The sequence below is a fragment of the Sorex fumeus genome, unplaced genomic scaffold (assembly GCF_029834395.1).
Source record: "Sorex fumeus unplaced genomic scaffold, SorFum_2.1 ptg000002l, whole genome shotgun sequence".
Classification (NCBI taxonomy): Eukaryota; Metazoa; Chordata; class Mammalia; order Eulipotyphla; family Soricidae; genus Sorex; species Sorex fumeus.
This window is the reverse complement of record NW_026606059.1, coordinates 68,192,180-68,220,019: the sequence shown is the minus strand read 5'-3', so window position 1 is coordinate 68,220,019 and position 27,840 is coordinate 68,192,180. Positions and strand designations below refer to the sequence as shown.

Genomic DNA, 27,840 nt, shown 5'->3' with positions numbered 1-27,840 from the left:
TAGGTGGAAAGAGAATATAAAATAGGGTTTAAAGAAAAAATGAAGAAGTTTTATTTTTTGAGGGAATGGGATGAGGTGCATTATTCCTGGCAGTGGACCATATTCAATGGACCATATTCAGTACCTGGGAGAGAACTCTGGTTGATCCTAGGCAAGGCAAATGCCCTGACCAACTCACTGTACTACTTACTGCTCTGCCCCCTTAAAGTAATTATTTAACATTTTAGACACTTCCTAAAGGACTGCTGTTAGGTTTATTTCTTCAAATGGAGAGGCTTGTGCTTTGTTTTGCTTTGAGTTTTACTTTGTTACCTTTCATTTTGTTTTTAAGTACTAGGCATGTATATGGCCATGGAAGAAATACACATGAGGTTGAGCTTCTGAATCCCTATTTGCCTGGTTACAAACTGCAAACTTGTAATTCTTCTTTTTAAATGGTAGCATTGATCATTTCTATGCCTGTTTTAATGAAAGGGAATGTATAACTGTAAAACCATAAAGGTATATGCAGTTTGACATAGATATCAAAAGAAAACACACATTAGAAATATTAATGTATAAAATGTACAGCTAGATTCATAGACCGGATTTAAAAGAATAATAACACTCATTGAGAAAATCTGAAGCTGAAATGTTTGCAAAATAACTAATTTATCCTCTTAAATTGTTCTTGAAATAATATTAGTAATTAACAAATTTATTGTTTCCTGAAATACACAATTTATGTCTGGATAAAAATCAATGGTATAATTGAGTTTTTAATAATAACCTACTGTAATATTACCTTGATACTCTTGAAACATGCTCAAGCACTACGTTTTATAATCTCTGTTGAAACAGGTTTGATCCTTCTCACAAAACAGATAAAGATATATAATTCTAGATGTTTAGCACTATAACACATTGTCAATTACATACCATGCACATTTGACAGAAATTCTCTTAAAATTGACTACTAATTTTACATGTGAGCTTAGCTCTACACTTGTCCTTTAAATAAAGACAAATTCTTATACTTCTTTTGAATCGATCACATGTTCAACGTAGTGGTAGTATGTTTAAAACAAAAGCTCTGTCCTTTTATGCAAAAAAAGTCTAATTAATCATAGCTAATTCATTGTGATACTTCTAATTAATTTTAAAACAAAACTCTAAAATAACATGCCAGAGGGTTACAAATTGTACTTTTAAAAAGTATTAATAGAATTTTTAAACATTGCTAGTTGCTTAAGAACAACTGAAAATATTTGAGATGATTTTTACATGTTTGATATAACCTAGAGCCAAAGGTACTTAACTGCCAAATAGGAATTGTCAGTAGCACATAATAGTTTTGATCTATTAAAGTCCAGTTTCTTTGAACAAGCTACTTATTAGTTTGACTAAATTAAGTCGAATTGAACTGAAAATTTAGTGTGGATATGTCTGATCGTCTTATGTTTTCCCCCTGATATTCAGCAATGTAAATGTTCAAATGAATATTCTTGAGGAAATACTGCTAACAATATGAATAAAACATCACTGCTTTTGTTTGACATTATTGAACAGAACCTTTTATACTAAATTCATTCTTGCCTTGAAGAAAATAAAGCAATAAAAATTCTATTTAAACACATGATTAAAATAAGTTTTACCTTAATTTCTGTTATGGAGTGAATGTATATGAAGTCTTATTTTACTTACTTCAGATTACATTATAAAATAAATTAAAACTTTGATACTATTGATATTATTACTAGCTATTAAACAACCAATGGAAGAAATACTTATTAAACAACAAATGGAAGAATTACTTTTACTAAGTCATAGGGGCAGCATAGGACATGAATGTTCAGAATAAATATTTGACTCTACAAGATATAATAAACTAGGTAAAATTTTCACAAGAAAAATAATTAAAAAGTATATACTTATTTCATATATAAAAGGTTCTTTCATGAAAGAATTTTTGCGGGTAGGGCGTCTGCCTTGCACGCAGCCAACATGGCCGACCCGAGTTCGATTCCTCCGCCCCTCTCGGAGAGCCCGGCAAGCTACCGAGAGTATTCGATATGCCAGACACAGTAACAACAAAGTCTCCAATGGAGACGTTACTGGGCCCGCTCGAGCAAATCGACGATCAACGGGAGGGCCTCTACCTTTACCTTTTTATAATTGAACAGAAATATCACCAATGCTGCTCCTTAAAAGTGGATACTCATAAAAACTTGGAAAAATATTAATATCATTCTATCATGATATATAAAAAACTTCGTCTATGTAACTAGAAAACATCTTAATGATCATTTTTTAGAATGAACAAGTATAGACTTAAGAAAAACTAATTCTGTGTATTATTGATATTATTTTAACCATTGTATAGTGTTTCACAGGAATTTACATATATTAGACACTTACAAATCAATAAATTTAAAAATGCGTGAATGTTAGGTAAGCAAATTGAAGGTCTAATTTTCACTTAGCGTGTATATAGCCATAGTTTTCACTGTGAAATAATGGTCTTCTTAAATATTATATCAAATTTTAAAATACAAACTACTAGAACTATGGACAATACATGACAGTACTTAGGGATTACTCCTGGCTCTGTGCTCAGGGTTGACTCCAGGAGACCCTCAGGGTATCATATGCAGTGATCCCATGCAAGAGAAACACCTTAACTCCTGTACTTTTTCTCTAGCACTGGTTACATACTTTATTTTGATTCATTTTATTGTCTAGGCAGTATAAATCTATGTCAATTTTGAACCCAAATCTCTTTCGGTTAGAACATTGAATTTTTTTTAAAGAGGCAGTTCAAATAACCAGACATAATTTCAAATAAAAATATATTGTTATAGCAACCATCCAAATACATTTTAAAATTACTAGCTATTATCTAATGCAAGCATAAAATTTTGATAAACTAAAATATTACTTTAGCTTTGTTTATACTAATTACTATCTCTCCTTAAGCACAGCTGAACTATATTTTGACATAGTTTCACCATATTTCAGCAAAAACCCATATTTGGAGAAACTTTTATATCTTAACCACATACACCTAATTTTTCTCATTAATCTTTTAAGAACTAGTTCAAATAATTTTCTGTGTAGCCTTCCTTCCTTTTACCTGTAGTGTTTCCTACTCCAGCTCATGTTACAGTAACATTTAAAAAATTCTTATGATGGAAAAGGCTACTAAAATTAATTTTGTTAGTTTTTGTAAGCTCTTATTGGTGACTTGTTAGTAGTCTGACTATTCATTCTTGATCTTCACTACACAGAATAATGTGCACATTGTACAAGTTAAAACATATGTGAATAATAATAATTAGTATTTTCTAAATGCTTAGATCAGCAATTGTGTGCTTTCTTACATCAGAATTTTTAAAAGAAGGCATTTAACTTATTAAGAAGTTGCAGCTTTGGGAGTTGAAGTTAATTCTCAAAATCGATAGTTACAAGGGCAGGAAGTGAACTCAGTGTAGTTCTTGAACTCAAAACCAACCAGCAATGGTTAGAAATATGGTATTGTTCCATTAGGAGAAAAAAGATTTTGTTTTGTTTTTGCTCTTCCACCAATTTCTTGTTTAATATTTACAATAATTCTAATAGAATAATGTAATTATGTTTTTTAATCTGGAAATTGAGTTTGTATAGTTCATGAAATCTATCAGAGATTTATATTTAATATTTAAAAAATGTGAACTGAAATGAAGTCCAAATCAGGTCGGCACATTGGCCACATGCAAGGCAACGCCCTACCACTACACCATTCCAAATCAGTAAATTTAAATTCTCATACTGAGGGCTGGAGCGATAGCACAGTGGGTAGGGCGTTCGCCTTACAAGCGGCCAACATGGCCGACCCGAGTTCGATTCCTCCGCCCCTCTCGGAGAGCCCGGCAAGCTACCGAGAGTATTCGATATGCCAGACACAGTAACAACAAAGTCTCCAATGGAGACGTTACTGGGCCCGCTCGAGCAAATCGACGATCAACGGGAGGGCCTTTACCTTTACCTTTACCTTTTATACTGAGGCCTATTTTATACAAACACAGGAAATTGAGGCGTGTTGCCAAAATAGTTTAAAGATCTATACCAACATTTTTTAACATTTGTCTGTTGTTTTGTCTCTTCTTCTGACTCTGTATTCAGGGAATCACTCCTGGAAGTACAATGTAGGGTATGGATCAGGGGCGGCCTGTGTGCAGGACAGCATTTTGTACTGTTTACCAAAACTTAATTTTTCATCATCTGGTATTAATCCTAAAAGACCGTTCTGGAAAGTAAGGATGGTTTTCTTTTACTGAGCACTGATAGAATACAAAAATTATTGAAATAGTTTTGTGGGGGCAGTGGGGAGTGACTCCCACATAATTCTCAGAAGTTTTGGAGGCCCCATCAAGGCTCTTGATCATTTTTCAGTTTTGCTGATAGTACCGGGATCCCATGGTATTGGGGGCCAACCGGGGCTCTACCCACTAATGCTGTGTGGGACAATGTGGTATCTGCAATTGAGCCCAATACACTATAACCAAATTCCTTAAGTTAATTTAAATAGCATTAGTACTTTACCAACATTTTGACTATAGTAAAGCAGAAAACTTGAAAAAGAACTTTAAAAAAAATTAAGCATACTTATTAAAGCTTTCTAAGTATATTCAGATTATAAATAGATTCACTAACTATGCAATTTGTATAAAATTAATTAGAGTTAATTAATATATATTATTAATTCATATAATTTTAAGTGCTCACACAGATGTTCCAAATACTAACTAAAATGTAAATGTTCATGTATTTATAACAATGTTGATATATAAACTTTATTTTTTTCTGAATTTATTGGAAATAAATGAGGAATCAGAAATGATCAAAAGCTAAAATGAAAGACAATTTCATTAGTTAATGTAGGAAATATGTGTGGGGAAACATTTTAAAATACTATACTATATTATAGCACAAAATAGAGCAATTTTGTGTTAATAGGTATCAATATTTATCATTTAATGCTTCAGAAGGCAATTAAATGTGGAAAAAGCAGCCACTGTATTACTTTAATATAAAATCATGCAAAACTTGATGAGTACAGTTTCATGTGTTTTATTAGTCTACCTTAGATTTTATAGCTGTATAAGGATTATGGGAAGGTATTTTTTATAGCTAGCTTTATGTTGCAATTTTTTTTTCCTTTGGGCGTCACACCTGGTGGTGCTCAGGGATTGTCCCTAGCTTTGACCTCAGGAATTACTCCTGATGGGGCATGTGGGATCATATGGATTGAGGGAAATAAAAATCTGGTGGGTGATATGTAAGGCAAGCAACCTAGTCACTGTACTATCTCTCCCGCCCCAATGTTGTAAATTTTGAAGTTGTAAAGTGATAATGGCAAAATGCAATTGAGGGTTTATAAACATTATTGCCATTTAAGAAGTGAAAAATCAGTTTTGAGCTTCAGAGAGATAATAGAGCAGTTCATGTGCTGGAGTGGTGTGTGACTATCCTTGGTACTTAGGCACCACATACGATTCCCTAAGAACTGGAAGGAGTGAACCCTGAGTACAGATCCCAGAGTAAACCCTAAGCATCTCAGTTTTCCTTAAGACAAAGAAAACCAACAAAAATTAGAGAAACAAAGTCCTATCACTGATAAAACGAAGTACTTAAATTCAATAAGGAAATATGAAGATACTTGTTTATTAAAATATTATTTAAGCTATCAATCGGATTTTCTTAGCTGGCATTGTTAACACTTATTAATAGCTTTCAAAATTAAGCTAAAATAGTTTAAGTGAATCTATCGTCACAATATATCCTAGACATCTGAGGCACAGCATCAAAAAGCCTAGCATCTTTAGCAGCACAGAGTATAAAATTTCAGTATAAGACAAGGCTGGTGATTATGAACTCAGGGAAAATGGAAGATATAATGGTCAATTAAGGCAAGAAGGCCTAACTTTACTGGAGGTGACAAAGTAAACTCTATCGTGTAAGTATATTGAGATGATCTGTTTGAAGGGAAGAAGAAACAATGTATGAGGTTCTGTTTTTTTTTTTTAATTTTGTTTGTAAAATGGATTTGTTCTGTCTGGTTAAATATATTAATATGTGAGAGTCACATAATAAATATACGAATAAGAACAAATAACAATATGGTTCACTCCAAGTCTCAGATTTATTCCTAAGGTCGATGCGAAAACACTGGGAACCTTTTAAATGATGGAGTAGAATAATCAAGCTTTCATTTTAGTTTGCTTAGGAAAGGTGGAGATTGGGACACACCCAGGCATGATCAAGAGTTAATCTTATCTCTGTGCTCAGGATTCACCCCTCCAGGTGCTCAGTGGAGATCATTATTTTTAAAGACTACCCTGATTACAACACAGTGCAAATGTAATAGAAAAAAACTTTATTTACTTTGATTTTTGGTTTGATGGAGCCATACCAGGCAGTACTCAAGGTATATTTCTAATTCTACACCCAGTAATCACTCCTGGTTGTCTCAGGAGCCCTCTAGGGTGCTAGGGATAAAATCCTGGCCAGTTGCCTGAAAGACAAGTAGCCTGCTGCACTATTCGTCAGGCTATAAATATCTAGAAGAAGAAACTCATAAGAAACTCAATCATGCTGTCCATAAATATCTAGACGAAGAAACTCATTTTGGAGTAAGTTTACTGACTTATTTAAAGTTCATTTATGTGAATCTACAGATAATCTTTTACATACATATATATGCATATATATGTTGCACATATGGACAGGTATTTGGGCTAGACATGATAATTCTCAAAACATAATTAAGGCTCTGTGCTGAATAACTCACTCCTGGACATGCTTAGCACCAGATGTAGTACTTGGGATCAAACTGGGTCTGCAGCATATCTTGCTTCTTCTCTGAACCCACAAAAATCACAATTACACCAGATTAAAGCAGAATTTGTATTCTTAATGATTTCTATAAGAAACCTAAGTTCAAAAAAGGCAGCATTTTATTCAACAAATGTTAATTTCCTGATTAGTAAAATAGGGATGTTTTTAAGTATTAATTTATGCAATATTCCAGAGAGTAAAGGTTACTTCTTAAGGGGTATATTTTAATATGACAATAATTTTACACATTTTTATTTCATGTTCTGGAGTATATTGCTTACTTCATTAAACAAATAAAAAATTCTAACATGGCCCCCATATTCTTATGAGAAAAAATATTTGCAGAAGTTAAATGAATAATTAATGTTATACCAATTTAATTTTTATATAAAAGAAAGAGTACTGTGCATAAGAATTCATTTTAGAATAATACTTATTAAACATTTTTCAGCAAGAATTCAAATGGAAATGAACTTGGCTATGTATGATTTTCAATCAACTTATGGAGTAATATTCTGATTATTTTTTCTTTATGGTGCACTAAGAATTATATTTACATTCTTTAACTACAAGAATGCTGGCCAGTTTCAGAATATATGCTGTTGAATAGGAACTATTTAGAATTAGATTACATATTATTCACATGATATATATTCATTTAGTTAATATTACCATTGATGTATGTATTTTCGTAAATTATGTCATTTTACTTTTAATATTTCATTGAGTTTTGTCTAAACTATTCAAAGAAACTTACTACAAAGAAAAAAATTAACATATTCTTCCTACATATTCTCATTATTTAAAGGTAAGTTTTAAATAATGAATAGAAAACTACAGATGTCTGACTTGGTTTTATGATATTTTTCCTCTAAGAATTAAATTGGAAGGTTAAGAAATATATAAATGAAACCATAATCTCAGCAAATAGCTGTTAATTTGAGAAATAAATTGTTTAATAATCAAGGTAGAAATAATCTTGGTACAATCATATGGGTAAGGTAGTATGTTATTTTAAAGAAGAAGAAACTTTACAAAACAATGACCAGACACAATGTTTCCTCTTTTTCAAATTATCTGTTTATCAAATGTCCATTATCAGATGTATAGCATTAAAATCTCATGCAAATACCTCAAATTTAATAATGACCTATATCACAGTTTTTCAAATATGGTTGTTTATTCATAGAAAGTGGATATTCCCTCATCTAAATCCATTATCATAGCTGGTGTTATGCAATAGGTATTTAGTGTTTGTATATATCTTTCCTTTATGCTTTCTTTTACTTTCCCTTAACTTCTTCACCAATAGAACATTTGCACATTTGCATCACAGTGTTCTGTCCTTATTTTCTGTTCTTTCTAATGACTCAATTTTAACTATTAATATATCTGCTTCTGCTACTCTGAAATGCTAACCATTGCTTCTTATGGCCTCACGTGTTTTTTTTTTCCCAGCTCACAACCTAATTAGAATCATTCTCAAAAGATAGCGTTGGTTGTAACTAAACGGGCACAAGTAAAATAACATCCAATACCTCTATGAGTAACAACTGCAAGCTCTTTAGTTCTTTCTATCTGTTCAGCATTTCTTGGTCTTCTGCTTGTACTTTGTGTATCTGCTTGATGAGGAGAGAGCCCGTCCTTGGACGTGTTGGGGTCCAGACCTGAATTTCTGAGATTCGGAACTTGCACTCGCTGTTCCTCGGCAAGTCTATGGATGGTGACAGCTGTAAGACTGGATACAGTAACATCTGCGGATGTGCTAGCAACAGCAATAGCACCAGTGGCAGTCCTGTTATGCTCCTCTAACTCACCAGTGGAGGTAGTGTGGGTCAATGGAGAAGAACCTGTGGGACACAGTAGCACTAGATGCTAACTTTTTCTTTTAAATTGTGTTTATTTTTTTTCTGATAAGTTTAATCAAATATATTCCCTTCTATTCCCTTAAAGATAACCAACATGAGGCAAAACACAAAACACGCCACGAAAATGTTAAGGGCACCGGCACTGACACTTGGTTAGTATCAACCTACACAGAGGCATAGGACACAAAAATAAAACACAGTCACTGCAACACCTTTGGGGTGGGGGGGTAGGGAGGGGTGCAAAATGGAAACAGCAATTGCTTAAAGTGTTTCTGAATTTGTTTTCTGTTGGCTTATCAAAAGATGAGTTTTAGCGTAAAATATCCTGCAAATGGCAAGTTTTAATAGAATTGGTAACTAACCAAGCTAACGCCCCCCCCCCCCCAAAAAAAAAGTATGCTTTGAATAATCTGTCCTGTATCTTCTCATAATTTCTGGGAAAATATCAAAATGATCTACTTTCAAACAAGCAAGTGAAGAAAAGATCATTTAAAGTCAAAGCCAAAATGAAAACAAAGTGATGGAGGCAGGGGTGTGACCCAAAAGAACTGCTGTATTGAAATGTCTATATTAACCTCATTTACCAGAAAGCACCCAGTGTGCAAAGATACTCAATATTATAAGGTAACATGCACTTCAAATTCTAGTAGGCTGTTTAGAATTTGAGTAATGATTTTTATTTTTCCCACTTTGGGGTGGGTATTGCATATCTGTGGTGCTTAGGAGCCATTCTTGGCTCTGCACTTAGAAGTCACACCTAGTGACATTCAGGAGAACATTTGCCAGGGATTGAACAAGAGTCAGCCACATGCATACAAGCACCTTATCCCTAGGACTATGACCATTTTTCTCCTCTTTGGGTTTCTTGGTTTATTTCTTTATTAGGCTCAGGAGTGCTCAATGGATACTCGCAACTTTGTGCTCAGTGGTCACTCCAAGCAGTGCAGGGGGTAGGACGTGGTTCTGGGGATTGAACCTAGGCCTCCCACATGCAAAGCATTTACTCCACCCCTTTGAGCTATTTCTCTGGTCTTTTTAGGATTTTAAAGTAAAAATTAAAATTAGCCAATATTCAACTACTTAAGATTAAACAAATTATTATATTCGTAAATGACTGAAAATTACAAAACACCACTGAACTTTCAGCTTCACAAAACTAGCTTTATAGAACAATTGAGAATGCCAAAATATCAAAAAGGCACAACATGGTAAACATAAATATACACACGCATACACATGTATGTATAGATATACAAACATTCTTAACCTTATTAAAATTTTACTATAACTCAAAAATGTGTCTAAGAATGTCAAAATGGAGTTTTCTGTCCTTTACATGTTTTTCTTTAAATGTGCACGTATTTTTTCATTTTGATGATGGGACTTGAACCCAGGCAATAACTCATGCAGAGTATGTGCTTACTCTATCTCTCAATCACACCTCTAGTCCCATGTACAATTATTAAAACATGTTCTTTGTGCTACTAAAATTCATACAAAATGGGGGGAGTAATTATATAATAAGTGTATAAAATTGACTAAGATTATTTTTAAAGGATTTTACAAACTAAATGCTTATTATTTTTAAATAAATATTTAATTATGGAGGCAAGTATATCAATTATAAGAAAAGGACAGGCACTGGTTAAAAAAACTTCTGTCTTGAAAAGTCAATGAATACCTTTAACACATTTTTCCTTTTCAATAAACTGCATCCCAATTTCTGTCCACAATGTATAATTAGATATTTCATTCACATGCACACAAGGGTATTTTATCATTTTTAAAGAGGAAAATAGTTCAGAATTTTGTATTTGTCCCCTCTTATGTAATTTCTAGTAAAGGAATTAGTAGGACTAATAATTCTAGGACAAGAAATTTGAGTTTCTACTGTAAACTCAAATAGAAGGGAAACATAAAGTCTACTCATTCACAAGCAGCAAAAGAAATAATTTTTGACTAATACTTCTGACTATGTTTAATAACATCTTGTTTGAATTAGAATTTAAAAATTAATAAACTATATTCTGAGGGAATAAGATATAAATAGATATGAAAATTATCAGATTAATTTATGATAATATTCTATCAAACATCAAAGTTGCAATTAAATATCTAAGTTATTTCAGTCTACTGAACTACAAATATACTTTGCTAAAAGTCAGAGGAAAAATCAAATATGTAGGACAATCAAATATCAGTGTATATAACTTTTTTCAAAGAGGTAAATTGAATAGTTATGTAGTCATAGCTATCTGTCTCTAAAATAATGGTGAATTCTAAGTTATTTTTTGCATATAGGCCAATTATCCTGTGCTACTTTGTGTGAATAGGCCTAGGTTTCTTCTGTATTTAATATTTATAGGTCTATAGACAATTAAAAAACCTATTATTTTGAAGACCACAAGGGATAGAATTCCTAGCCAAATATGAGAAATTAGACTGTTTGGTAAACTTGGGACTTGAGAGTTGTTCTGACTATCCCAATCTTTAAATAAAAAATAGAGCTTTACTTCTGCCTAAAAGTTTTGATAATTTTGTACAATCATGTACATGTAAATGAAAAACAGAGGGTAATGAAATATCAAAATTAATAACCATGGGCTGATATTTGTGGATTTTAATTGAAACATATGAAACTAAGAAATATGCAATATTTTTGGTTGATAGTTTATTATCTAAGATGAATCTGATAATTAGCGTACTTATTTTAGTTAGTTTCCACAAAATATCACGGTCACAGTCCTCCCAATTTTCATCAATTTGTTCGAGCGGGCCCAGTAACGTCTCCATCGTGAGACTTGTTGTTACTGTGTTTGGCATATTGAATACGTCATGGGGAGCTTGCCAGGCTTTGCCGTGTGGGCGGGATACTCTCCGTAGCTTGCCAGGCTCTCCGAGAGGGGTGGAGGAATCGAACTCCGATCAGTCATATTGGCTGCGTGCAAGGCAAATGCCCTACCGCTGTGCTATCGCTCCAGCCCCCACAAAATATAATTTATTTATTTTAATTGTCATAATAATTAAAACAAGATGTTAAATTATATGGTATATTTTATTGAAATATATAAAACTTCACATTAAAATATTTTGTATTAAATGTAGAATTCCTGACATTTGGAAAAATTATAGACAATAGATACTCAAGAAATATTTGTCAAAATAAAGAATAAATGAATGACTTTCATAATAATGGAATATCAATTAAACAATAATGAAGTTAAACTTAATAAATAAAATTATTAGAATTTTGTGATGATGCAGAGTAATACTATAATGGTCACGGTCACGGGAATGAAGAATAATTCCAAACATAGGGCAAACTCATAATATTATATTGAACTTCCAAAAACATCACGTTGATAAAGTATGGCACTAAAAAGTTTATTTGTCTAAGAGTAACTTGAACAATTGTATTGTTATTCCCAAAGCATGAAAATTCACATTGCTAGTATGAATTGAATTTACTTAAAATATAAAAATTAATTAAGATAAAAGTAGTTTTAGATTATTATGGCAGTAAGTAGAAGTGCATATAAATTTAGGTATTTTATATGTAAAGTAAAGATCTAAAGAAATGACACTGATTTCCTCTAAAAGGCTATGAAATCACCCATTGACATAACAGTTCAATTGTATAATGAATAAACATCTTTATAAAATGTAGACTAATTCTGGTAATTGATTTTGGTAACATGTTAAATTAACAGTGTATGAAACACAGTTTTTTTAATTGTCAAAATGCATCATTTTTACAGTTTAAAACACTCAATGTTTTTGCACACGTAATTTGTTTATAAATTAATTTCCAATCCTGGGAAAATTCCTTGGTATTGTGTGTAAGAATACTTTCATTTTAAATATATGGTACAACTAACCGATTATAAAAGAGTTTTTACTTTCTTTAAATTTAAGTGTTCTACACAATTATGTAAACATTATCTTTAATAAAAGGCATATGTTACAAGGCATACAACTTCAGTTAAGGATGAAACTGCACATTAAAAAATCCACTTTTATTCGAAATCAAATCATGTGTACAAGAGGTATCTTATGATATATCACTATATATCCTATCATTAAATACTTTGAAATATATTTTAAAATTCTATAATCACAATTATACATGTCTGAAATATAAGTTTACTATATTTTAACAAAACATTTCCAAATATAACAGAAAGTGAAATGATTTACATAAATAAGCATGCTCTATAAAACATAGCTATATGTCATCTTTGGAATTATGATAATGGAAAATGGCATACATCACATATGTAAACTGGCAAATTTTTCTAATAACACAACATTAAATTTGGAGTTTAAAATTTATTAAAATGAATATAACATTTTGCATGATGTTTCTTTTCAACAGTATAAATGCAATATACTTAATGTAAACAAATTCATGAATGTGCCACTTATAAAGTATCTTATTGGATACTTAATTTCAATTGAATGATAATTTTAAAAATATTTGCATCATATTTTTTAATGCTACATATTGTGTAACTTAATACAGAAAGACTGAATGTGTTTCTAAGTATATCAGTGGATGGCCTAATATATATGTATATATGTACATATATACATTCCATTATTTGCTCAATTATGTTCATAATTTTAAATTCAAAGGAGTTTTCAGACATTCATTGTTGGTATGTTAAGTAAATAAATTAATATTCTGTTATTGTCATAATTTGTGTTTTAAATAAAAATGCAATTCAAACTTGACTAAAATATTTGTAAGTGAATATTTTTGTGGCATTATGATATGCAATGAGGATAGTACAATAAACATTTAACATGAAAGCATGCAAAAGAAAAACATATACAAAAACACATATAAATAAAATCTAAATACAACTAATGTAGCATTCAGTTTGAACAATCATTTAGGAATTTTACAAAATTTAGCATGTATAATTTTTATGCTATAGTTCCTCTTTTGTTTACTATTATTTTTATTTGAACATTATGGGAATGTGTCAGTGAATTAACCCTACAAATGAATTGAATTAGGTGGGGTTTGGATGATATAAGTCACTGCTTTGTTACATGTTACATGATACAGTTTAGGGGAACACTTTATAGTTCAGAAAATAACAAGTATTTTTCACTTTGAACACTTTACACTGCATTATCCTAACATAAGTAAATTTAGGATTTATTAGCTGTTATGCTTATGGCGATTATCTAACTTCAAAACAAGAGGGACACCTGAAATAGAAAGTAGCCTCTGAAGCATAGAATAAGTAAGAAATATACACTGTTGTTTACTATTAGAATATTTTCTTTCTGATGAAAACTTTTAAGGGAACAAATTATCAAAGAAAATAATGTTCATATTAGTTTTAAAGGACATGTCTAAAATGGAGTTAATTAGTTATTATTTTTAAATTAGAAAGATTTACATATTTTGTAACTATATAAGATTATAGTCTTAAAATAGCTAATTAAATGAATACAATATACCCTTGATTACCAGAAGTACCACGAAGAAAGGAAACATCTGCCAATCAAATTATGACATGACAATGTAAAAATTCTGTCACCTGCATTCAAATTTCTGAGATGATAGATTGTGAAAAGACATTGATCTTGGCAGTTAAACTATGATTAGTAATTCAAGTAACAGATTTTCTAGGATCATGCATTAAATTAGAGTGTACTAATTTAAAAATAGATGTGAAATTTAACTACAATTTGTCTTCTCAACTGACTGACACATTGGCATGTATTATGTTTCTATTTATGTTACATAGTTCTATGCATTTTGAAGAAAAAGAGTATTAAATTTGTAATGGATTGCCATTGTTAGTCAAGCATAAGTAATCTTACTGACTTAATAAGCAAAGTGAATGAGTAAATATTATAAATATAAGCTTTGATTAATGATAGGTTTATGGATATAGTGCATTTATTACTGAATCCATGATTACTATGAGTAAATATATGATTAAAATATTATTCAATTACTGATATCAAGTCTTATACCTGGAAGTTAAAAGGCAGGGATTATAAATTATTTAAAATGACATGGAAAGTAATATATTGGTCAACTACAATAAGACTATATACAACATTACATACACCATGTATATCATATGTTGTAAATGTATAAAATATGCTAAATATTATAATAATCTTAAAAATGCAAAATTGATGCCTCTTTTCTTAATAAAAATACAACAAAAATTCTGGTAGGGAGAAGTACGTTTTCAGTAAGTTTCTTAAATATATTTTCTTTTCAGGCAGCATATCTTATGTCGTTTAACTAATCAAAATAAATTTACAAAATGAATCATCAACATCTCATTATTCCTTCAGACTTTTTGGATAGCTCAACTATACTCTAGCAGAGGGGTATTTATTTTAATATGCTGAGTAGAAACTCACAATATAAACTACTTACAAAGATTAATATCTTCTAGATATAAAAACTTAAAAGTATTTTGTACAATTAAGCAAGAAGAACTTACATTAAGCATGATACTAGCAAAGCAGTTGAAGACATAAATTTGGAAATAAGATTAATATATCACTACCATATCATGTAAATCTCACAAAAAGCAATACATAATCCACCCCCCCTTGCTACACACACACACACACACACACACACACACACACACATTTCTAAAATAAACTCACTCCTACTGTATGAAACTCTTTCCTGCTCAAGTTCTTATTTCCTACCTAGGATTGATATTGTCAACTTGCAGCGGGTAGGGCGTTCGCCTTACACGTGGCCAACAGGGCCGACCCGAGTTCGATTCCTCCGCCCCTCTCGGAGAGCCCGGCAAGCTACCGAGAGTATTCGATATGCCAGACACAGTAAACAAATACATAACTTGACAAACACAAAAACTTCCTTCAACAAAATTAATTGTGAGGTAGTTATCAATTCTAATAGAAGGTTTGAAAATCATTGCCTGTGTGTACATGTTTTATTTCAAAATGTTCTATTAGAAACTTCATTTAATATTCATGATATTCTGATAATATATAATAACAGTGCATCTAAAGTACAGATGCTTTCTTAAAAGAGAGTATATCCCACGCTCTATCTACTACTGAATAAATATGTAAGAGAAGACTTAAAGTGGATAAATATACTTTCAATTAATTCTCTGTATCACTGTCCTCCCGTTGTTCATCGATTTGCTAGAGCGGGCCCAGTAACATCTCCATCATGAGACTTCTTGTTACTGTGTTTGGCATATTGAACACATCATGGGTAGCTTGCCAGGCTTTGCCGTGTGAGCGAGATACTCTCGGTAGTTTTCCGGGCTCTCTGAGAGGCTAGAGGAATAGAACTCGGGTCGGCCATGTTGGCCGCTTGTAAGGCAAACGCCCTACCACTGTGCTATATTGTCACGTTTAGTATTTACACATGAAGTATATTTTTACTATATATGAAGTTATGTCTGTTAAATTGTGTTCAAACCATGTAAAATCATATTAAAAAACAATTGCTATTTGTATAGCATATGTTATAACAGAAAACAGAATTGGAAGAGTCAACTAAAAATATGTATGTATCACTAAATTATTTGTGTTTTACCAAAAGAGTAGAAAGGCTTTCTTTCTTCTATCCCTTACTATCTTTACACCTTACCAAAATATTTTATGATGATATACTGTTTTGTTGAAGATGAAGGAAAGAAGGTAAGAGAAAGATTCTGCTAGAATTCTGCTTTGTTAATTGTTGCTTTACACTTGGAAGGAGAAATAAGTACATTTTTTCTGATACATATTACGTTCCTGATTGCTGCATTGACACTCTTTATATGTCAGTTAATTCACTCCTTCATTCAATAACTACGTTTTTGTTTTGTTGGGGATTCAAAATATCCCATGGATTATAATTATCCTTATTTTAAGTCATTAAATGTAGGGGTCAGAGTAGTGGTTCAGAGGGTAGGAGGCTTTTCTTGCACACAGCTGGCCAGATTTTGCCCATCAAGAGTAGTCCCTAAGAGTAGACCCAGAAGTAAGACCTGAGTACTTCTCACTGTGGTCCAAAAAAAAAACCCAATAATTGCAAAATATTAAATTTAAACCAGGTATAAATTTAGTATTATATATAATATATATAAAAGGACATAAGTATGAGCTACATAGGATCTATATCAAAGCTGTATATATAAATTCTAAGCTGTAAACTTAATGGAGTTTCTAGATGGGTTCACTCTCCAGGATAAAATCAGCTCTAGCTATGTCATCCAGAGAGAAAATCAGATTAGTTAAGTGAATCTACTGAGGACCTGAAACTTCTCTTAAGAAAAAACACCACCTAAAACTTTTCTGTCTATTAATGATGAACATGAATTCACAGGTGGTCAGTATGAGTAGAAATTTAACAATGTATTTTACACAAAACTCAGCATGGAAAAGAAAGGAACAAAAGCTTATTCTATGGCCATTATTTTCTTCTTTCTTTCCCTGCTAGGACCAGGGAAAGCTTTCCCCCCAGTTCTTAATGTTTTTAAATGTTGTCTAATCTATCTGATTTTTCAAAAGAATTTGTGAATTCAGACTTCCAATTCTGAAACTCAATAAACCAGTGCAAGGACCCCAGTAATACTAAATTACCATGAGATTTAACTGCCTCCCATAGGGGGCTTTGTGTCCTTTTGTCAGCAGGAAGAAAAGACAGTGACAGAACTTTACTCCTGTACCCCTTTAAAGATTAATGAGAATGAAATGTAGCCAAGTGTAGCCCAAAGGCATAAAGAAGACAAGGTCCCCTTGAGATGCAAATGATAAACTCTTTGGAGAAGAGATGGAGATTAAGGCGTGACCAGGAAAAGAATGGTTGCCCTCAGAAAAGGAGAAACTAGAGAAGAATCAGAGAGAGGCAGAGAAGTCTTGACCCTGCCTGCAGCCCACCTGGATTAATTCCAGCACCCCATATGATTTCGTAAATCCACCAGGAGTGACTCCTGAGCACAGAGCCAGGAATAAGCCATGGGCGCTGCTGGGTGTGGCCCTCAAATCAAACCAAGTAATTATAAAATAAAAGTTATGATTAGAGTATGAGAGGATTAGCAAGAGTGCAGGTCTTTCCATGTGAAAATATCTAGATTAATTTTTGTGTATGCAGATAACACTCTGGAGAAATTGTATATAACTTTCCAGAAGAGGTTCTCTGTTTTTTTTTTCATTCTGGAGAAGCCGATGTTTTTTCTTGAATGATGGCCTTTCTCTTTCTCCACATCACATGTATCTAACTTTCTATAAATCTATTTTGCTTAACTAAAATATTCCATTAGCTGTAATTATTCCTCATATTAAAGTATTTAACGTAACATGCATAAATTCAGTACTAAATATTTAATATGACTTTAAGAAGATTAAGACATTATCTGTATCTACATATTTTTCCTTCTATGGCACCCAGTTGCCATTAAAAAAATTTCTTTTTTTCGAAACAGGGATTTCTCTCTCAAGATTAATTGATAGAATATGCATACTATATTAGCTATAAAACTACTTAATTTAAGTTATAAGTAAAGATTCTCATCAAAGTGATTATTTGAGCAATTGATAATTACATGAGAAATCACAAACATGAAATAAAATTACTGAATGTTTTGGATTACTATGTTGATCGTAGATTGTTATCTTGTTCCAAGTTAGCGTTTTATACTTGGAAGGATAGTGTCAATCATGTGTGAGTGGGTTAAGAGCAGTAGGGAAGAGTTAACATTCTGAAGAAATGACTACTATGGTGTTTATTATAGAAAGATTTTTGAGCAGCCATGTAAATATATTCAAGTAGTCTGAGAGAGAATCAAACACAACAAATCTTATTTTCCTGCCTCAACTATTCTTCACAAGTTTTTTTTTCCTTCATATACTTATTTATTGAATCACTGTGGGAAAAGTTACAAAGCTTTCAAGATTAAGTCTTCGTCATACACTGATCAAACAGCCTTCCATTCACCAGTACTTATTTTTCACCACCAAGAACCCAATATACCTGCCTCCGACCCCTCCCAATGCCTGTGAGGCAGATGATTTCTACTTAACTCACTCTCTACTTTGATTGCATTCATGGTTTCTACAAAAGATGCACCATTATTGTTTAGAATTTCCCCCCAACAATCAGAATTGCTGAAAAGGCATTGTGAAATAATTTATTTTTTATAGCTGGTTATGACAAACATATGATGTCGCACAGCTGCAATTTTGAATTTCTGATGTTTTACTAGGTAAGTCTGGAGGTATTTCTGCAAAGGGCCAGATAATTACGAGATTGGTTTCTGTGCATCTGGTGTTCTGGTTGTGCCGGAAAGCCTCTCGTGGGGGGCAACTCGTGACCTCAGTAGAGCTTGAAGGACAAGCCGGTAGCGACCCCCTTCCCGTGAGACTGCAGTTGCCCTGTTACCGCCGGCTCATACCTGGCTTTCCAATAAGCTCTGAGGCAGCAGCCACCTTGCTGTCTGGCGGTGAGGGGGTGGGGGGAGAAAGGCAGAAGGGAGCAAGACCCTTTCCCTCCTGGGAATTTAACGCATGGCAACGTAGTTTAATGTATGGTCCATTCACTTTTCTGCCTCAAGCTGCCAGGCTCTGGATTAAGTCATTTGGCCTCTGGAGCCATGGCTGTGCCCTATTCTTCACAAGTTTTAAATACTATGGAAACTAATTAATTACTTCAAGATGTAGCTTCTTTGAAAATTAATATCATGTTGACTTAAATAAGAGGCATGTTAGAGGGGCAAATGTCTACAGAAATAACAAAATCCTACATAGTTTATCATCAAAGGTTACAATTATACGAATAAGCAAATATGGAGTATAGTATATATTGGGGAGCTATGTATAATTACATTTTTGGGTATTTATACCTTTGTATGAGTGCATGTGATTACTCTGCCAAGTTGATTCTCATAAATTATGTATTTTTGTTTTAACTTTTTCTTATAAAACCATCAATGAAACCAAAGTGTAAAGTAAATATGTTAACAATGATGTACATTTAGAGTTGATTGAGTTTACATTCTAGTTTTGAACATATATATGAAAATATAGTTAAAATTTAAGAGAATACATTAAACTTAGGAATATATATAATAAAAGAAAAATGTGTCGATATGATCAAGGAATCTCAAGAAAAAATCCATTTTTTTTTTGCAGTGACATACTGCCGATTTTCTTCAATTCTAGTACATTTTAATTTTTTTTTATTTTTTGGGTCACATCCAGCAAATCACAGGGGTTACTCCTGGCTTTGCACTCAGGAATTACTCCTGGTGATGCTCAGAGGACCACATGGGATGCTGGGAATCGAACCCAGATCAGCCACGTGCAAGGTGAATGCCCTACCTGCTGTATTATCACTCCATCCCCAATTCTAGTACTTAGACTTGAAAATTTCATGTTCATAGTGATGCAAATCAGAGAATAAATTAAATTTCATTCACTCAAACTTTGCATGGGAAATAATACAGTTTATATTTAAAATACAAAAAAAACCCAAAAAAGCAATTATAATAAGAATGATGTAGAAAAAGCCTGTGTTCCTTGCACACTTAAATCCTAATTTTCTTTTCCATATTTAAAATGGTAAATAAGCCATGATTTATTCCCTAATAAAATATATTTCCTATATTTGAAGAAAATTCTGAGAATGATAAAATATTATATATAATATGTACACCTAAGATTCACCTGCTTGTACACACAGACACAGACATACACAAACAGCCACACAGTCATACAGACACACATATACACACACACAATGCCAACTGTTTTTTAAACAATTCATCAATCTATATAAACATGAACTGAGATACTCCCACTAAGGTTTAGCTGGGTAGCGTCTAAACAACTAAGTTAGAATAATGTCTAAGCGCAAAAAGTAGAAAAAAGTCTGAATAATGCTACTACCTTTGACTTTCCAGTGAGTCTTCTGAATTAGTGATTTTTAGTTATTTTTGTTTTATCAGGTGGCAAAAATATAAAATGTAAGGTAGAAAATACAGTTCTTTTTTTCTGTAGTTTATGGATTGTTGCATTTACAGTTTTCATACAGCACTTGAAAACAATAGAAACTATATAACAAAATACACATCTCCAATCCTGAAGTTTGGAAAATATTTTTCTGATTGTCCTGTATGATGAACAGCATAAATATTTTAATTGGTTTGATTTTCTGATTCGTAAAAATATTAAATATTTAAATAGCTTTTAAAATACATATAGGAAATAAAAATGTGGAAAGTAATTTATTTAGTTCAAAAGATATCAGAATACCTGGTACTATCTCAAAAATTTTGGTATACTACAACTACAACAGTAATATGTAGATGTAATACATATTATTCTGAAGATTATTTTAACCTTTCTAAGGTTGGTAAACATGTTTTACTCTGTGATGTGGTATCATTGTAGCTATCCAAATTTGTGAAAAAAATATTAGGACTTTACAAATATAGTTGGCATTCTGATATATTTTACTTAAAATAATATCAGAACTACTTAACCTAATATTTTATAAAAAGCAAATGATCATTTGCTGAGCACTTTCTATGTTCCTGACAAAATTCTAACCATTTTCATCGTTAAAAGTGCTTATGGACTGTGAAATAAAATTCAGAACATATGCCTATTCATTTTTTTGGTAAAAGAAATGCTAAGTTTTGAAATGAAATTATGTAATTTACAACCCTAACTTCTATGAAATACATATACCTCTAATTAACTTTCCCAATATACATATAGTAATTTGGACCACAGCTGGTTCTTATCAAGGCTTAATCCTGTCTCAGTGCTTGCTCCTAGCAATGCCCCAAGATCAGGAAAAGTCCAGTGGCTACAAAGCAGCGCCTTATCAGCTGTATTATCTCTCTGGCCTTGCCACTATAAAATATTATATATAAAAACTTGTGTCTAAATTACAAGCTCAGTTCTTTATTTGCTGTTTTTTAAAAAATACTTAGCCTCTATTATTTCTTTCCCTAAAATATTTTCTTCCTTAAAATATTTTAGATTCTTCTTCTGAAAAAATATTGTTTTGTTGGACTAAAAGGAAATGTTCTTTCGAATTTTATCTTTGATCTTCAAGACCTAACTTTGGTTTCCTGTCAGTATAGGGCCCCTTCAAGATATTTTGTCAAGAGACAGGAGAGATACAATAAATATAACAGAAGTGGGACGGTGTCCACAGACCTCTGATGCACTGAAGGAAACTGGAAGAGCACAGAAATGTGGATTCTCTATATCAGTTACTATTCACACTGAAAAAATTATCACTGGGAAGCAAAGGGTCATTTGATTTCACAGGAGATGTAGGAATGCACAGTACTGACTGGGTTTCTACATTCCCATTGTCCACATGCTAAATAGTGCCTCTGAATATCTGTGATATTTGTTTTATTCTCACTTCTCAATGTTCTAAACTGAAGTTTCCTTCTTTCTGGTACAAAGGGTGCACTTGCGTTTACTTGAATTCAAGAAAATAAAACAATTTTTCTACTCCACATATTCCATAGATTAAATTTCCTACTTGCTTCATTTGCAAATAGCAGCCAAAATGCAGTGCATGTCTCAATAATCTATCTTGTTTCTGATGTTTACTTTTTAATAATTTAGTTTGAACTTATCATTAATGTTTGCATTCTTATTATTTACTCCTTTAATTGCTTTAGTTTTTTTCTCATTAAATGGATTTGGCTAATGTAATCTCACTTAATATTGAAAATTATTTACTGCTCAGTAGATATACAATTGAATTATCATTCTTTGGAGTAATTAATTATGAATCACATAAATTACATCTGTAAGGGTATATAAACAGAGCTTGAAAACTTGATTCCTTGAATCCCACCTATAACTTACCAGATTTTAGAAAAACTTCTAGAAGGAATCTTTACTCTTTGTCATCTCTAAATAAATATTACTGTTTATGTTTAAGTAGATGATTTCATAAAATTATTTTGCCCCAGAGAGATAATAATTGATCCTTCCTATTTATTTATTACTGAGCCAAAGTCCTAATAAGCATTATCACTACATTTATGAATATAATATTAGTATTAATTTCTTTTTTTAGATGTTTGCATCACACCCAGCAATGCTCAGGGGTCACTCCTGGCTCTGCACTCAGGTATTCTCCTGAAGACTCTTAGGGACCATATGGGATGCTGGGGATTGGACCTGGGTTGGCTGATGCAAGAGTCCTACCCACTGAACAATCTCTACAGATCATATTATCATTTTTCTTATTACTATTATTACATATAGCACTGAATATAGCATATAGTTATATACACAGTATATTTAAGAGAGAGAGACAAAAAGAATAGACAGATCTATATAACAGCAATGTCAAATACAAATAACATTTGAGTTAAAGCCTGAATGAAATGAAAGACTGTAACATAAAAATAACATTCCCAATATGTCTGGAATTTTTATGTGGATGTCAGTTATCAGTTGGGGATTTCTCTGTACCCATATTCCAGAGTGACTTAAATTCTATATGTCTATGAAGTAATATACAAGTTTATATATGTTACTGTACACATATACACACAGACACACACACAGACACACACATACACACATATATGTAGTTATATAGAATCTACTTTAGGTAGTAATATTGTTTGAATTTAAATCACTGTATCACTGTCCTCCCGTTGTTTATCAATTTGCTGAAGCGGGCCCAGTAACATTGTGAGACTTGTTACAGTGTTTAGTATATCGAATACATCACGGATAGCTTGCCAGGCTTTGCCGTCCAGGCGAGATACTCTCTGTAGCTTGCCGGGCTCTCTGAGAGGAGCAGAGGAATTGAACTCAGGTCGGCCATGTTGACTGCGTGCAAGGCAAACACCTTACCTGCTGTGTTATCGCTCTAGTCCTTGAATTTAAATACACATCTTACCCTCAGTGTGTCTCACTAACCCTGGAGGGCAAATACATTTCAGCTCCAGGCAATTTGGGGGGAATTTTAACTTTCTGGAGCGATAGCACAGCGGGTAGGGCGTTCGCCTTACAAGCGGCCAACATGGCCGACCCGAGTTCGATTCCTCCGCCCCTCTCGGAGAGCCCGGCAAGCTACCGAGAGTATTTGATATGCCAGACACAGTAACAACAAAGTCTCCAATGGAGACGTTACTGGGCCCGCTCGAGCAAAAATAAAATGTTAATATTCTCTCTATATAATATTTTAATAACAATAAAATATGATATAACACGTTGGTGCATTAGATTAAATGTGGTCACAGTTCTTTGCAGTTATTCTATCTAAGTGAGATATATTTCCCCATTCTCCTTGATATGGGCTATTTTTATGATTTTCTGTTATCAGCAAAGTGCAATATGCATGAAGTCTTATCACACAAGTATCTTTTCTTGAGCATGCGACTGACTTGGGTTCAGTTCCTCTGTCCCTCTCGGAGAGCCTGGTAAGCTACCAAGAGTATCCCACCTGCATGGCAGAGTCTGGCAAGCTCCCCATGGAGTATTCAATATGCCAAAAACACTAAAAACAAGCCTCACATGGAAACGTTAGTGGTGCCCGCTCGAGAAAATTGATGAACAACAGAAGGACAGTGCACAGAGAGTGGATCATGTAAGTAAGAATGACAAGCCTGTAAAAACTATATTATTTAAAGGGGCTGGAGTGATAGCACAGCGGGGAGGGCATTTGCCTTGCACGCAGCCAACATGGCCGACCCGAGTTCGATTCCTCCGCCCCTCTCGGAGAGCCCGGCAAGCTACCGAGAGTATTCGATATGCCAGACACAGTAACAACAAAGTCTCCAATGGAGACGTTACTGAGCCCGCTCGAGCAAATCGATGATCAACGGGAGGGCCTTTACTTTACTTTACTTTACTTTACTTTACTTTACTTTACTTTATATAGCATATATGTACAAGGAAAACTGGAACATATCCTTTGGAAAGTACTATGAGTAAGGCTCTATTGGACCATGCATAGAAGTTATTACTACAAAATAAAGTATTCACTTATGTGAGTCCAAATATATATTGTAAACAACAACAACAAAAACACGAGAAACAATAAAACTTTACCAACTTTACCAACTTTACCTCTAAGCCTTGGAACAATGTTCTCAAGCCATAGTTAACAGAAATAGTGTGTTAAATATAGAACCTTACAGGAAAATCTTATAAAATCACTAATCTTTTCTTTGAGTTCTCTAAAGAAAAAAGAAGCCCAGACATGCTGAAGTAAAAGTTTTAGATTTAAACTAATACTGATGAATAGATATTTCCAAAGTGAAGCAAAAGGAAATATGCTTTGGACTTTGGGTATTTGATATATAAAAACCACGAGGTAAGACAAATTTTGTTATGTTCTTGATATTAAATGTAATGTGTATGATGAATAAATTAAGAGCAAGAAGAATAAAACTTTAAGCTTCCAATATAGGTTAAGAGAATATTGTGAAAATGTGGTACAGTTCATTTCACTAAGCCAACAGAAAAATTCTCAAACCCGTACACTCTAATTACACCACATGCATATCATCCTTCCTCAGAAGCTTCTGCACCTCAAGAGAAAATCAAGTGATCAAAATACAAAGACAGTTTACAGAATGGGAAAGGATATTCACCCAAGACCCCTCTGATAGGCACTGGTTGAACTCTACAAGAAAAAACATCCAACTCTATCAGAAAACAGGGGGATGAAATGAACCAAAACTTTCTTAAAGAAGAAATCCAAATGGCCAAAAGACACAGAAAAAATGCTCTTCATCACTAATCATCAGGGAGCTAGAGATCATAACAATAATGAGATATTATCTTACACCAAAGAGACTAGCACACATCCAAAAAAAATGAAAGCAATCAGGTTGGATTGAATATGGGGAGAAAGGGACTCTCCTACACTGCTGGTGGGAATGTCGACTGGCCCAGCCGTTTATGGAAAACAGCATGGACATTTCTCAAAAAACTAGAAACTGAGCTCCTATTTGACCCACTTTTAGGAATATATCCCAGAGATGCAAAAAAAAAAAATACAGTATAAATGACATCTGCACTTGGATGTTTAATGCAGCACTATTTACAACAGCCAGAATTTGGAAGAAAAAAAAAACCTGAGTGCCCTAGAACAGATGGCTGGTTAAAGAAACATTGGTATATCTACACAATGGAATACTGTGCAGCTGTTAGAAAAGATGAAACCATAAAATTTGCATAAGTAGATCAACATGGAGAGTATCATGCCAAGCAAACTGAGTCAGAAAGAGAGGGACAGACACAGAATTACTGTACCCATTTGTGGTATATAAAGTAACACAATAGGAGGATACAACCTAAGGATAGTAGAGATAAGGGCCCGGAAGATCACCCAACGGCTTGGAAGCTGATTTCATGTGCTGGTGGAAAAGGCATGTGGGAGGGAGAAGAGATCACTAAGTAAATGATGGTTTGAGGGAATTATTCCTGATGGGAGATACTTGCTGAAAGTAGACTGTGGACCAAACATGATGGCTCCTTAGTACCTATATTGTAAAACATAATACCCAAAAAGAGAGAGAGAGAGTATGAGGGAATGTGTCTGTCACAGAGACAAGTGGAAGGAAGGGGTAGGAGGGACACTGGGAACATTGGTCATGGAGAAAGGGCACTGGTGGGATGGGTACTCAAACATTGTTTGATTGAAATGCAATCCTGAAAAATTGTCAGTCTGTAACTCTATCTCACAATGATTCATTAAAATAAAAAATTAAAACAATAAATAAATTAAAAAATAGTATTATGATTAGATAAATCCTCATTCTACTGATGGACAATAAAGGACATGCATATCATGAATTATTAAAAAAATTTAATATTTTAATATAAGTTAATTGGGGCCATGATTAAAGCATACCTGAAGATTAGGATATATTTGACAAGTTCCACTGCAAGTCTTATATGATTGTATTCATTTTACTGGTTGACTTTTCTGTTTCCTGTTGCCAAACTAGTTCTTCCTCATCACCGTCATCATCATCATCATCATCATCATCATCATCATCATCATCATTACTATTTTATTACCATTATTTTTCCAAAATGGCAGGTAGAATTGCTTAAGTTGGACTTAAAATACAGGATATTATTAAATATATATTTCACCAAAAGTAATGAAGATCTTTCACTGAAGAATTAAACTAGGGTCATTGGGTCATTAAAATTTTAGTCACCTAGGCATCCAGTATGAGGGAAATTTCTAGACTTAACAGATTCTTCGTTAATTCATGTGGTCACCTGAAAAGCCAATCTGTAAAAACAGTCCACTCCACAGTATCATTTTACATTGTTACATTTCAAAATATGGTTTCTGAAATTGCATTTTCTTTCAAAAGATGACTCCTGCTAAGAGAAGTCACCAAAACTCAGCAATGCTGAAATTCAAGAAAGTAGAATACTTTTACAGGAAGGCAAATAACTTCTAAAACATACTTAAGGTGAAACTTCATATAGTGCACCTTGAAACTAAAATTGAAGAGAAAAACTAATATGACAGTCTGGCAATGACATAAATTGAGATGTATATTGTAGAAAATGGAGGTGAGATACTGGAATTATTATTCTTTGAACCAAGACTATGTAATTCCTACATAGTTATTTATCTTGAGTTGGAATAGTGTTATAGAGTATTCAGAAATTATTCATAATGATTGCATATGCATACCTGTTTGCTTTTTCCAATGACTTAAGTGCTTGTTCTTTAACATTTGGGCAAGGGGTCTTATGGGACCAAACTCCAGAGTGGTCAACGGCTATTGTGACTCTATTCTAATGAGTGCTTAGAAAACCATATGAAACATCTCAAACCAGAGTCCACTGATTGCAATCCAAGTGCCTAACTTCCTATTTCATCTCTCAAGAACCCCTTTCCAGATTTTAAAATTGAAGCAACAATGCATAGTAATATTGTATAAGTGTGAAAATCAAACAGTGTGTTTGATACATAAATTTTGCCACCACTGAAATTCTAATGGTGCCACCTCATTGATAAGTTGTGTATATGTCACAAGAAATAAACTAAAAGCAGGAATAAAATGTGGGTGATGTGTCTTCTTTGTCTCACATGGAAATTTTGCACTGAATTAGTAACTCATGCAGACCATTTTTT

General features: G+C 33.0%; 1 protein-coding gene across 2 annotated transcripts in view; it reads right to left on the bottom strand.

The window, feature by feature from the left end:
• Positions 1–27,840, bottom strand: part of CSMD3 (CUB and Sushi multiple domains 3) — a 1,250,820-nt gene that overhangs the window by 794,606 nt on the left and 428,374 nt on the right. The window contains exon 7 of one of the 2 annotated variants that reach the window (XM_056128239.1): positions 8,394–8,705. The exons of the other annotated variant lie outside the window; for it this stretch is intronic. Coding sequence (XP_055984214.1) covers positions 8,394–8,705 — 312 coding nt within the window. The remainder of the gene's footprint in view (positions 1–8,393; positions 8,706–27,840) is intronic. 2 annotated transcript variants of the gene reach the window in all.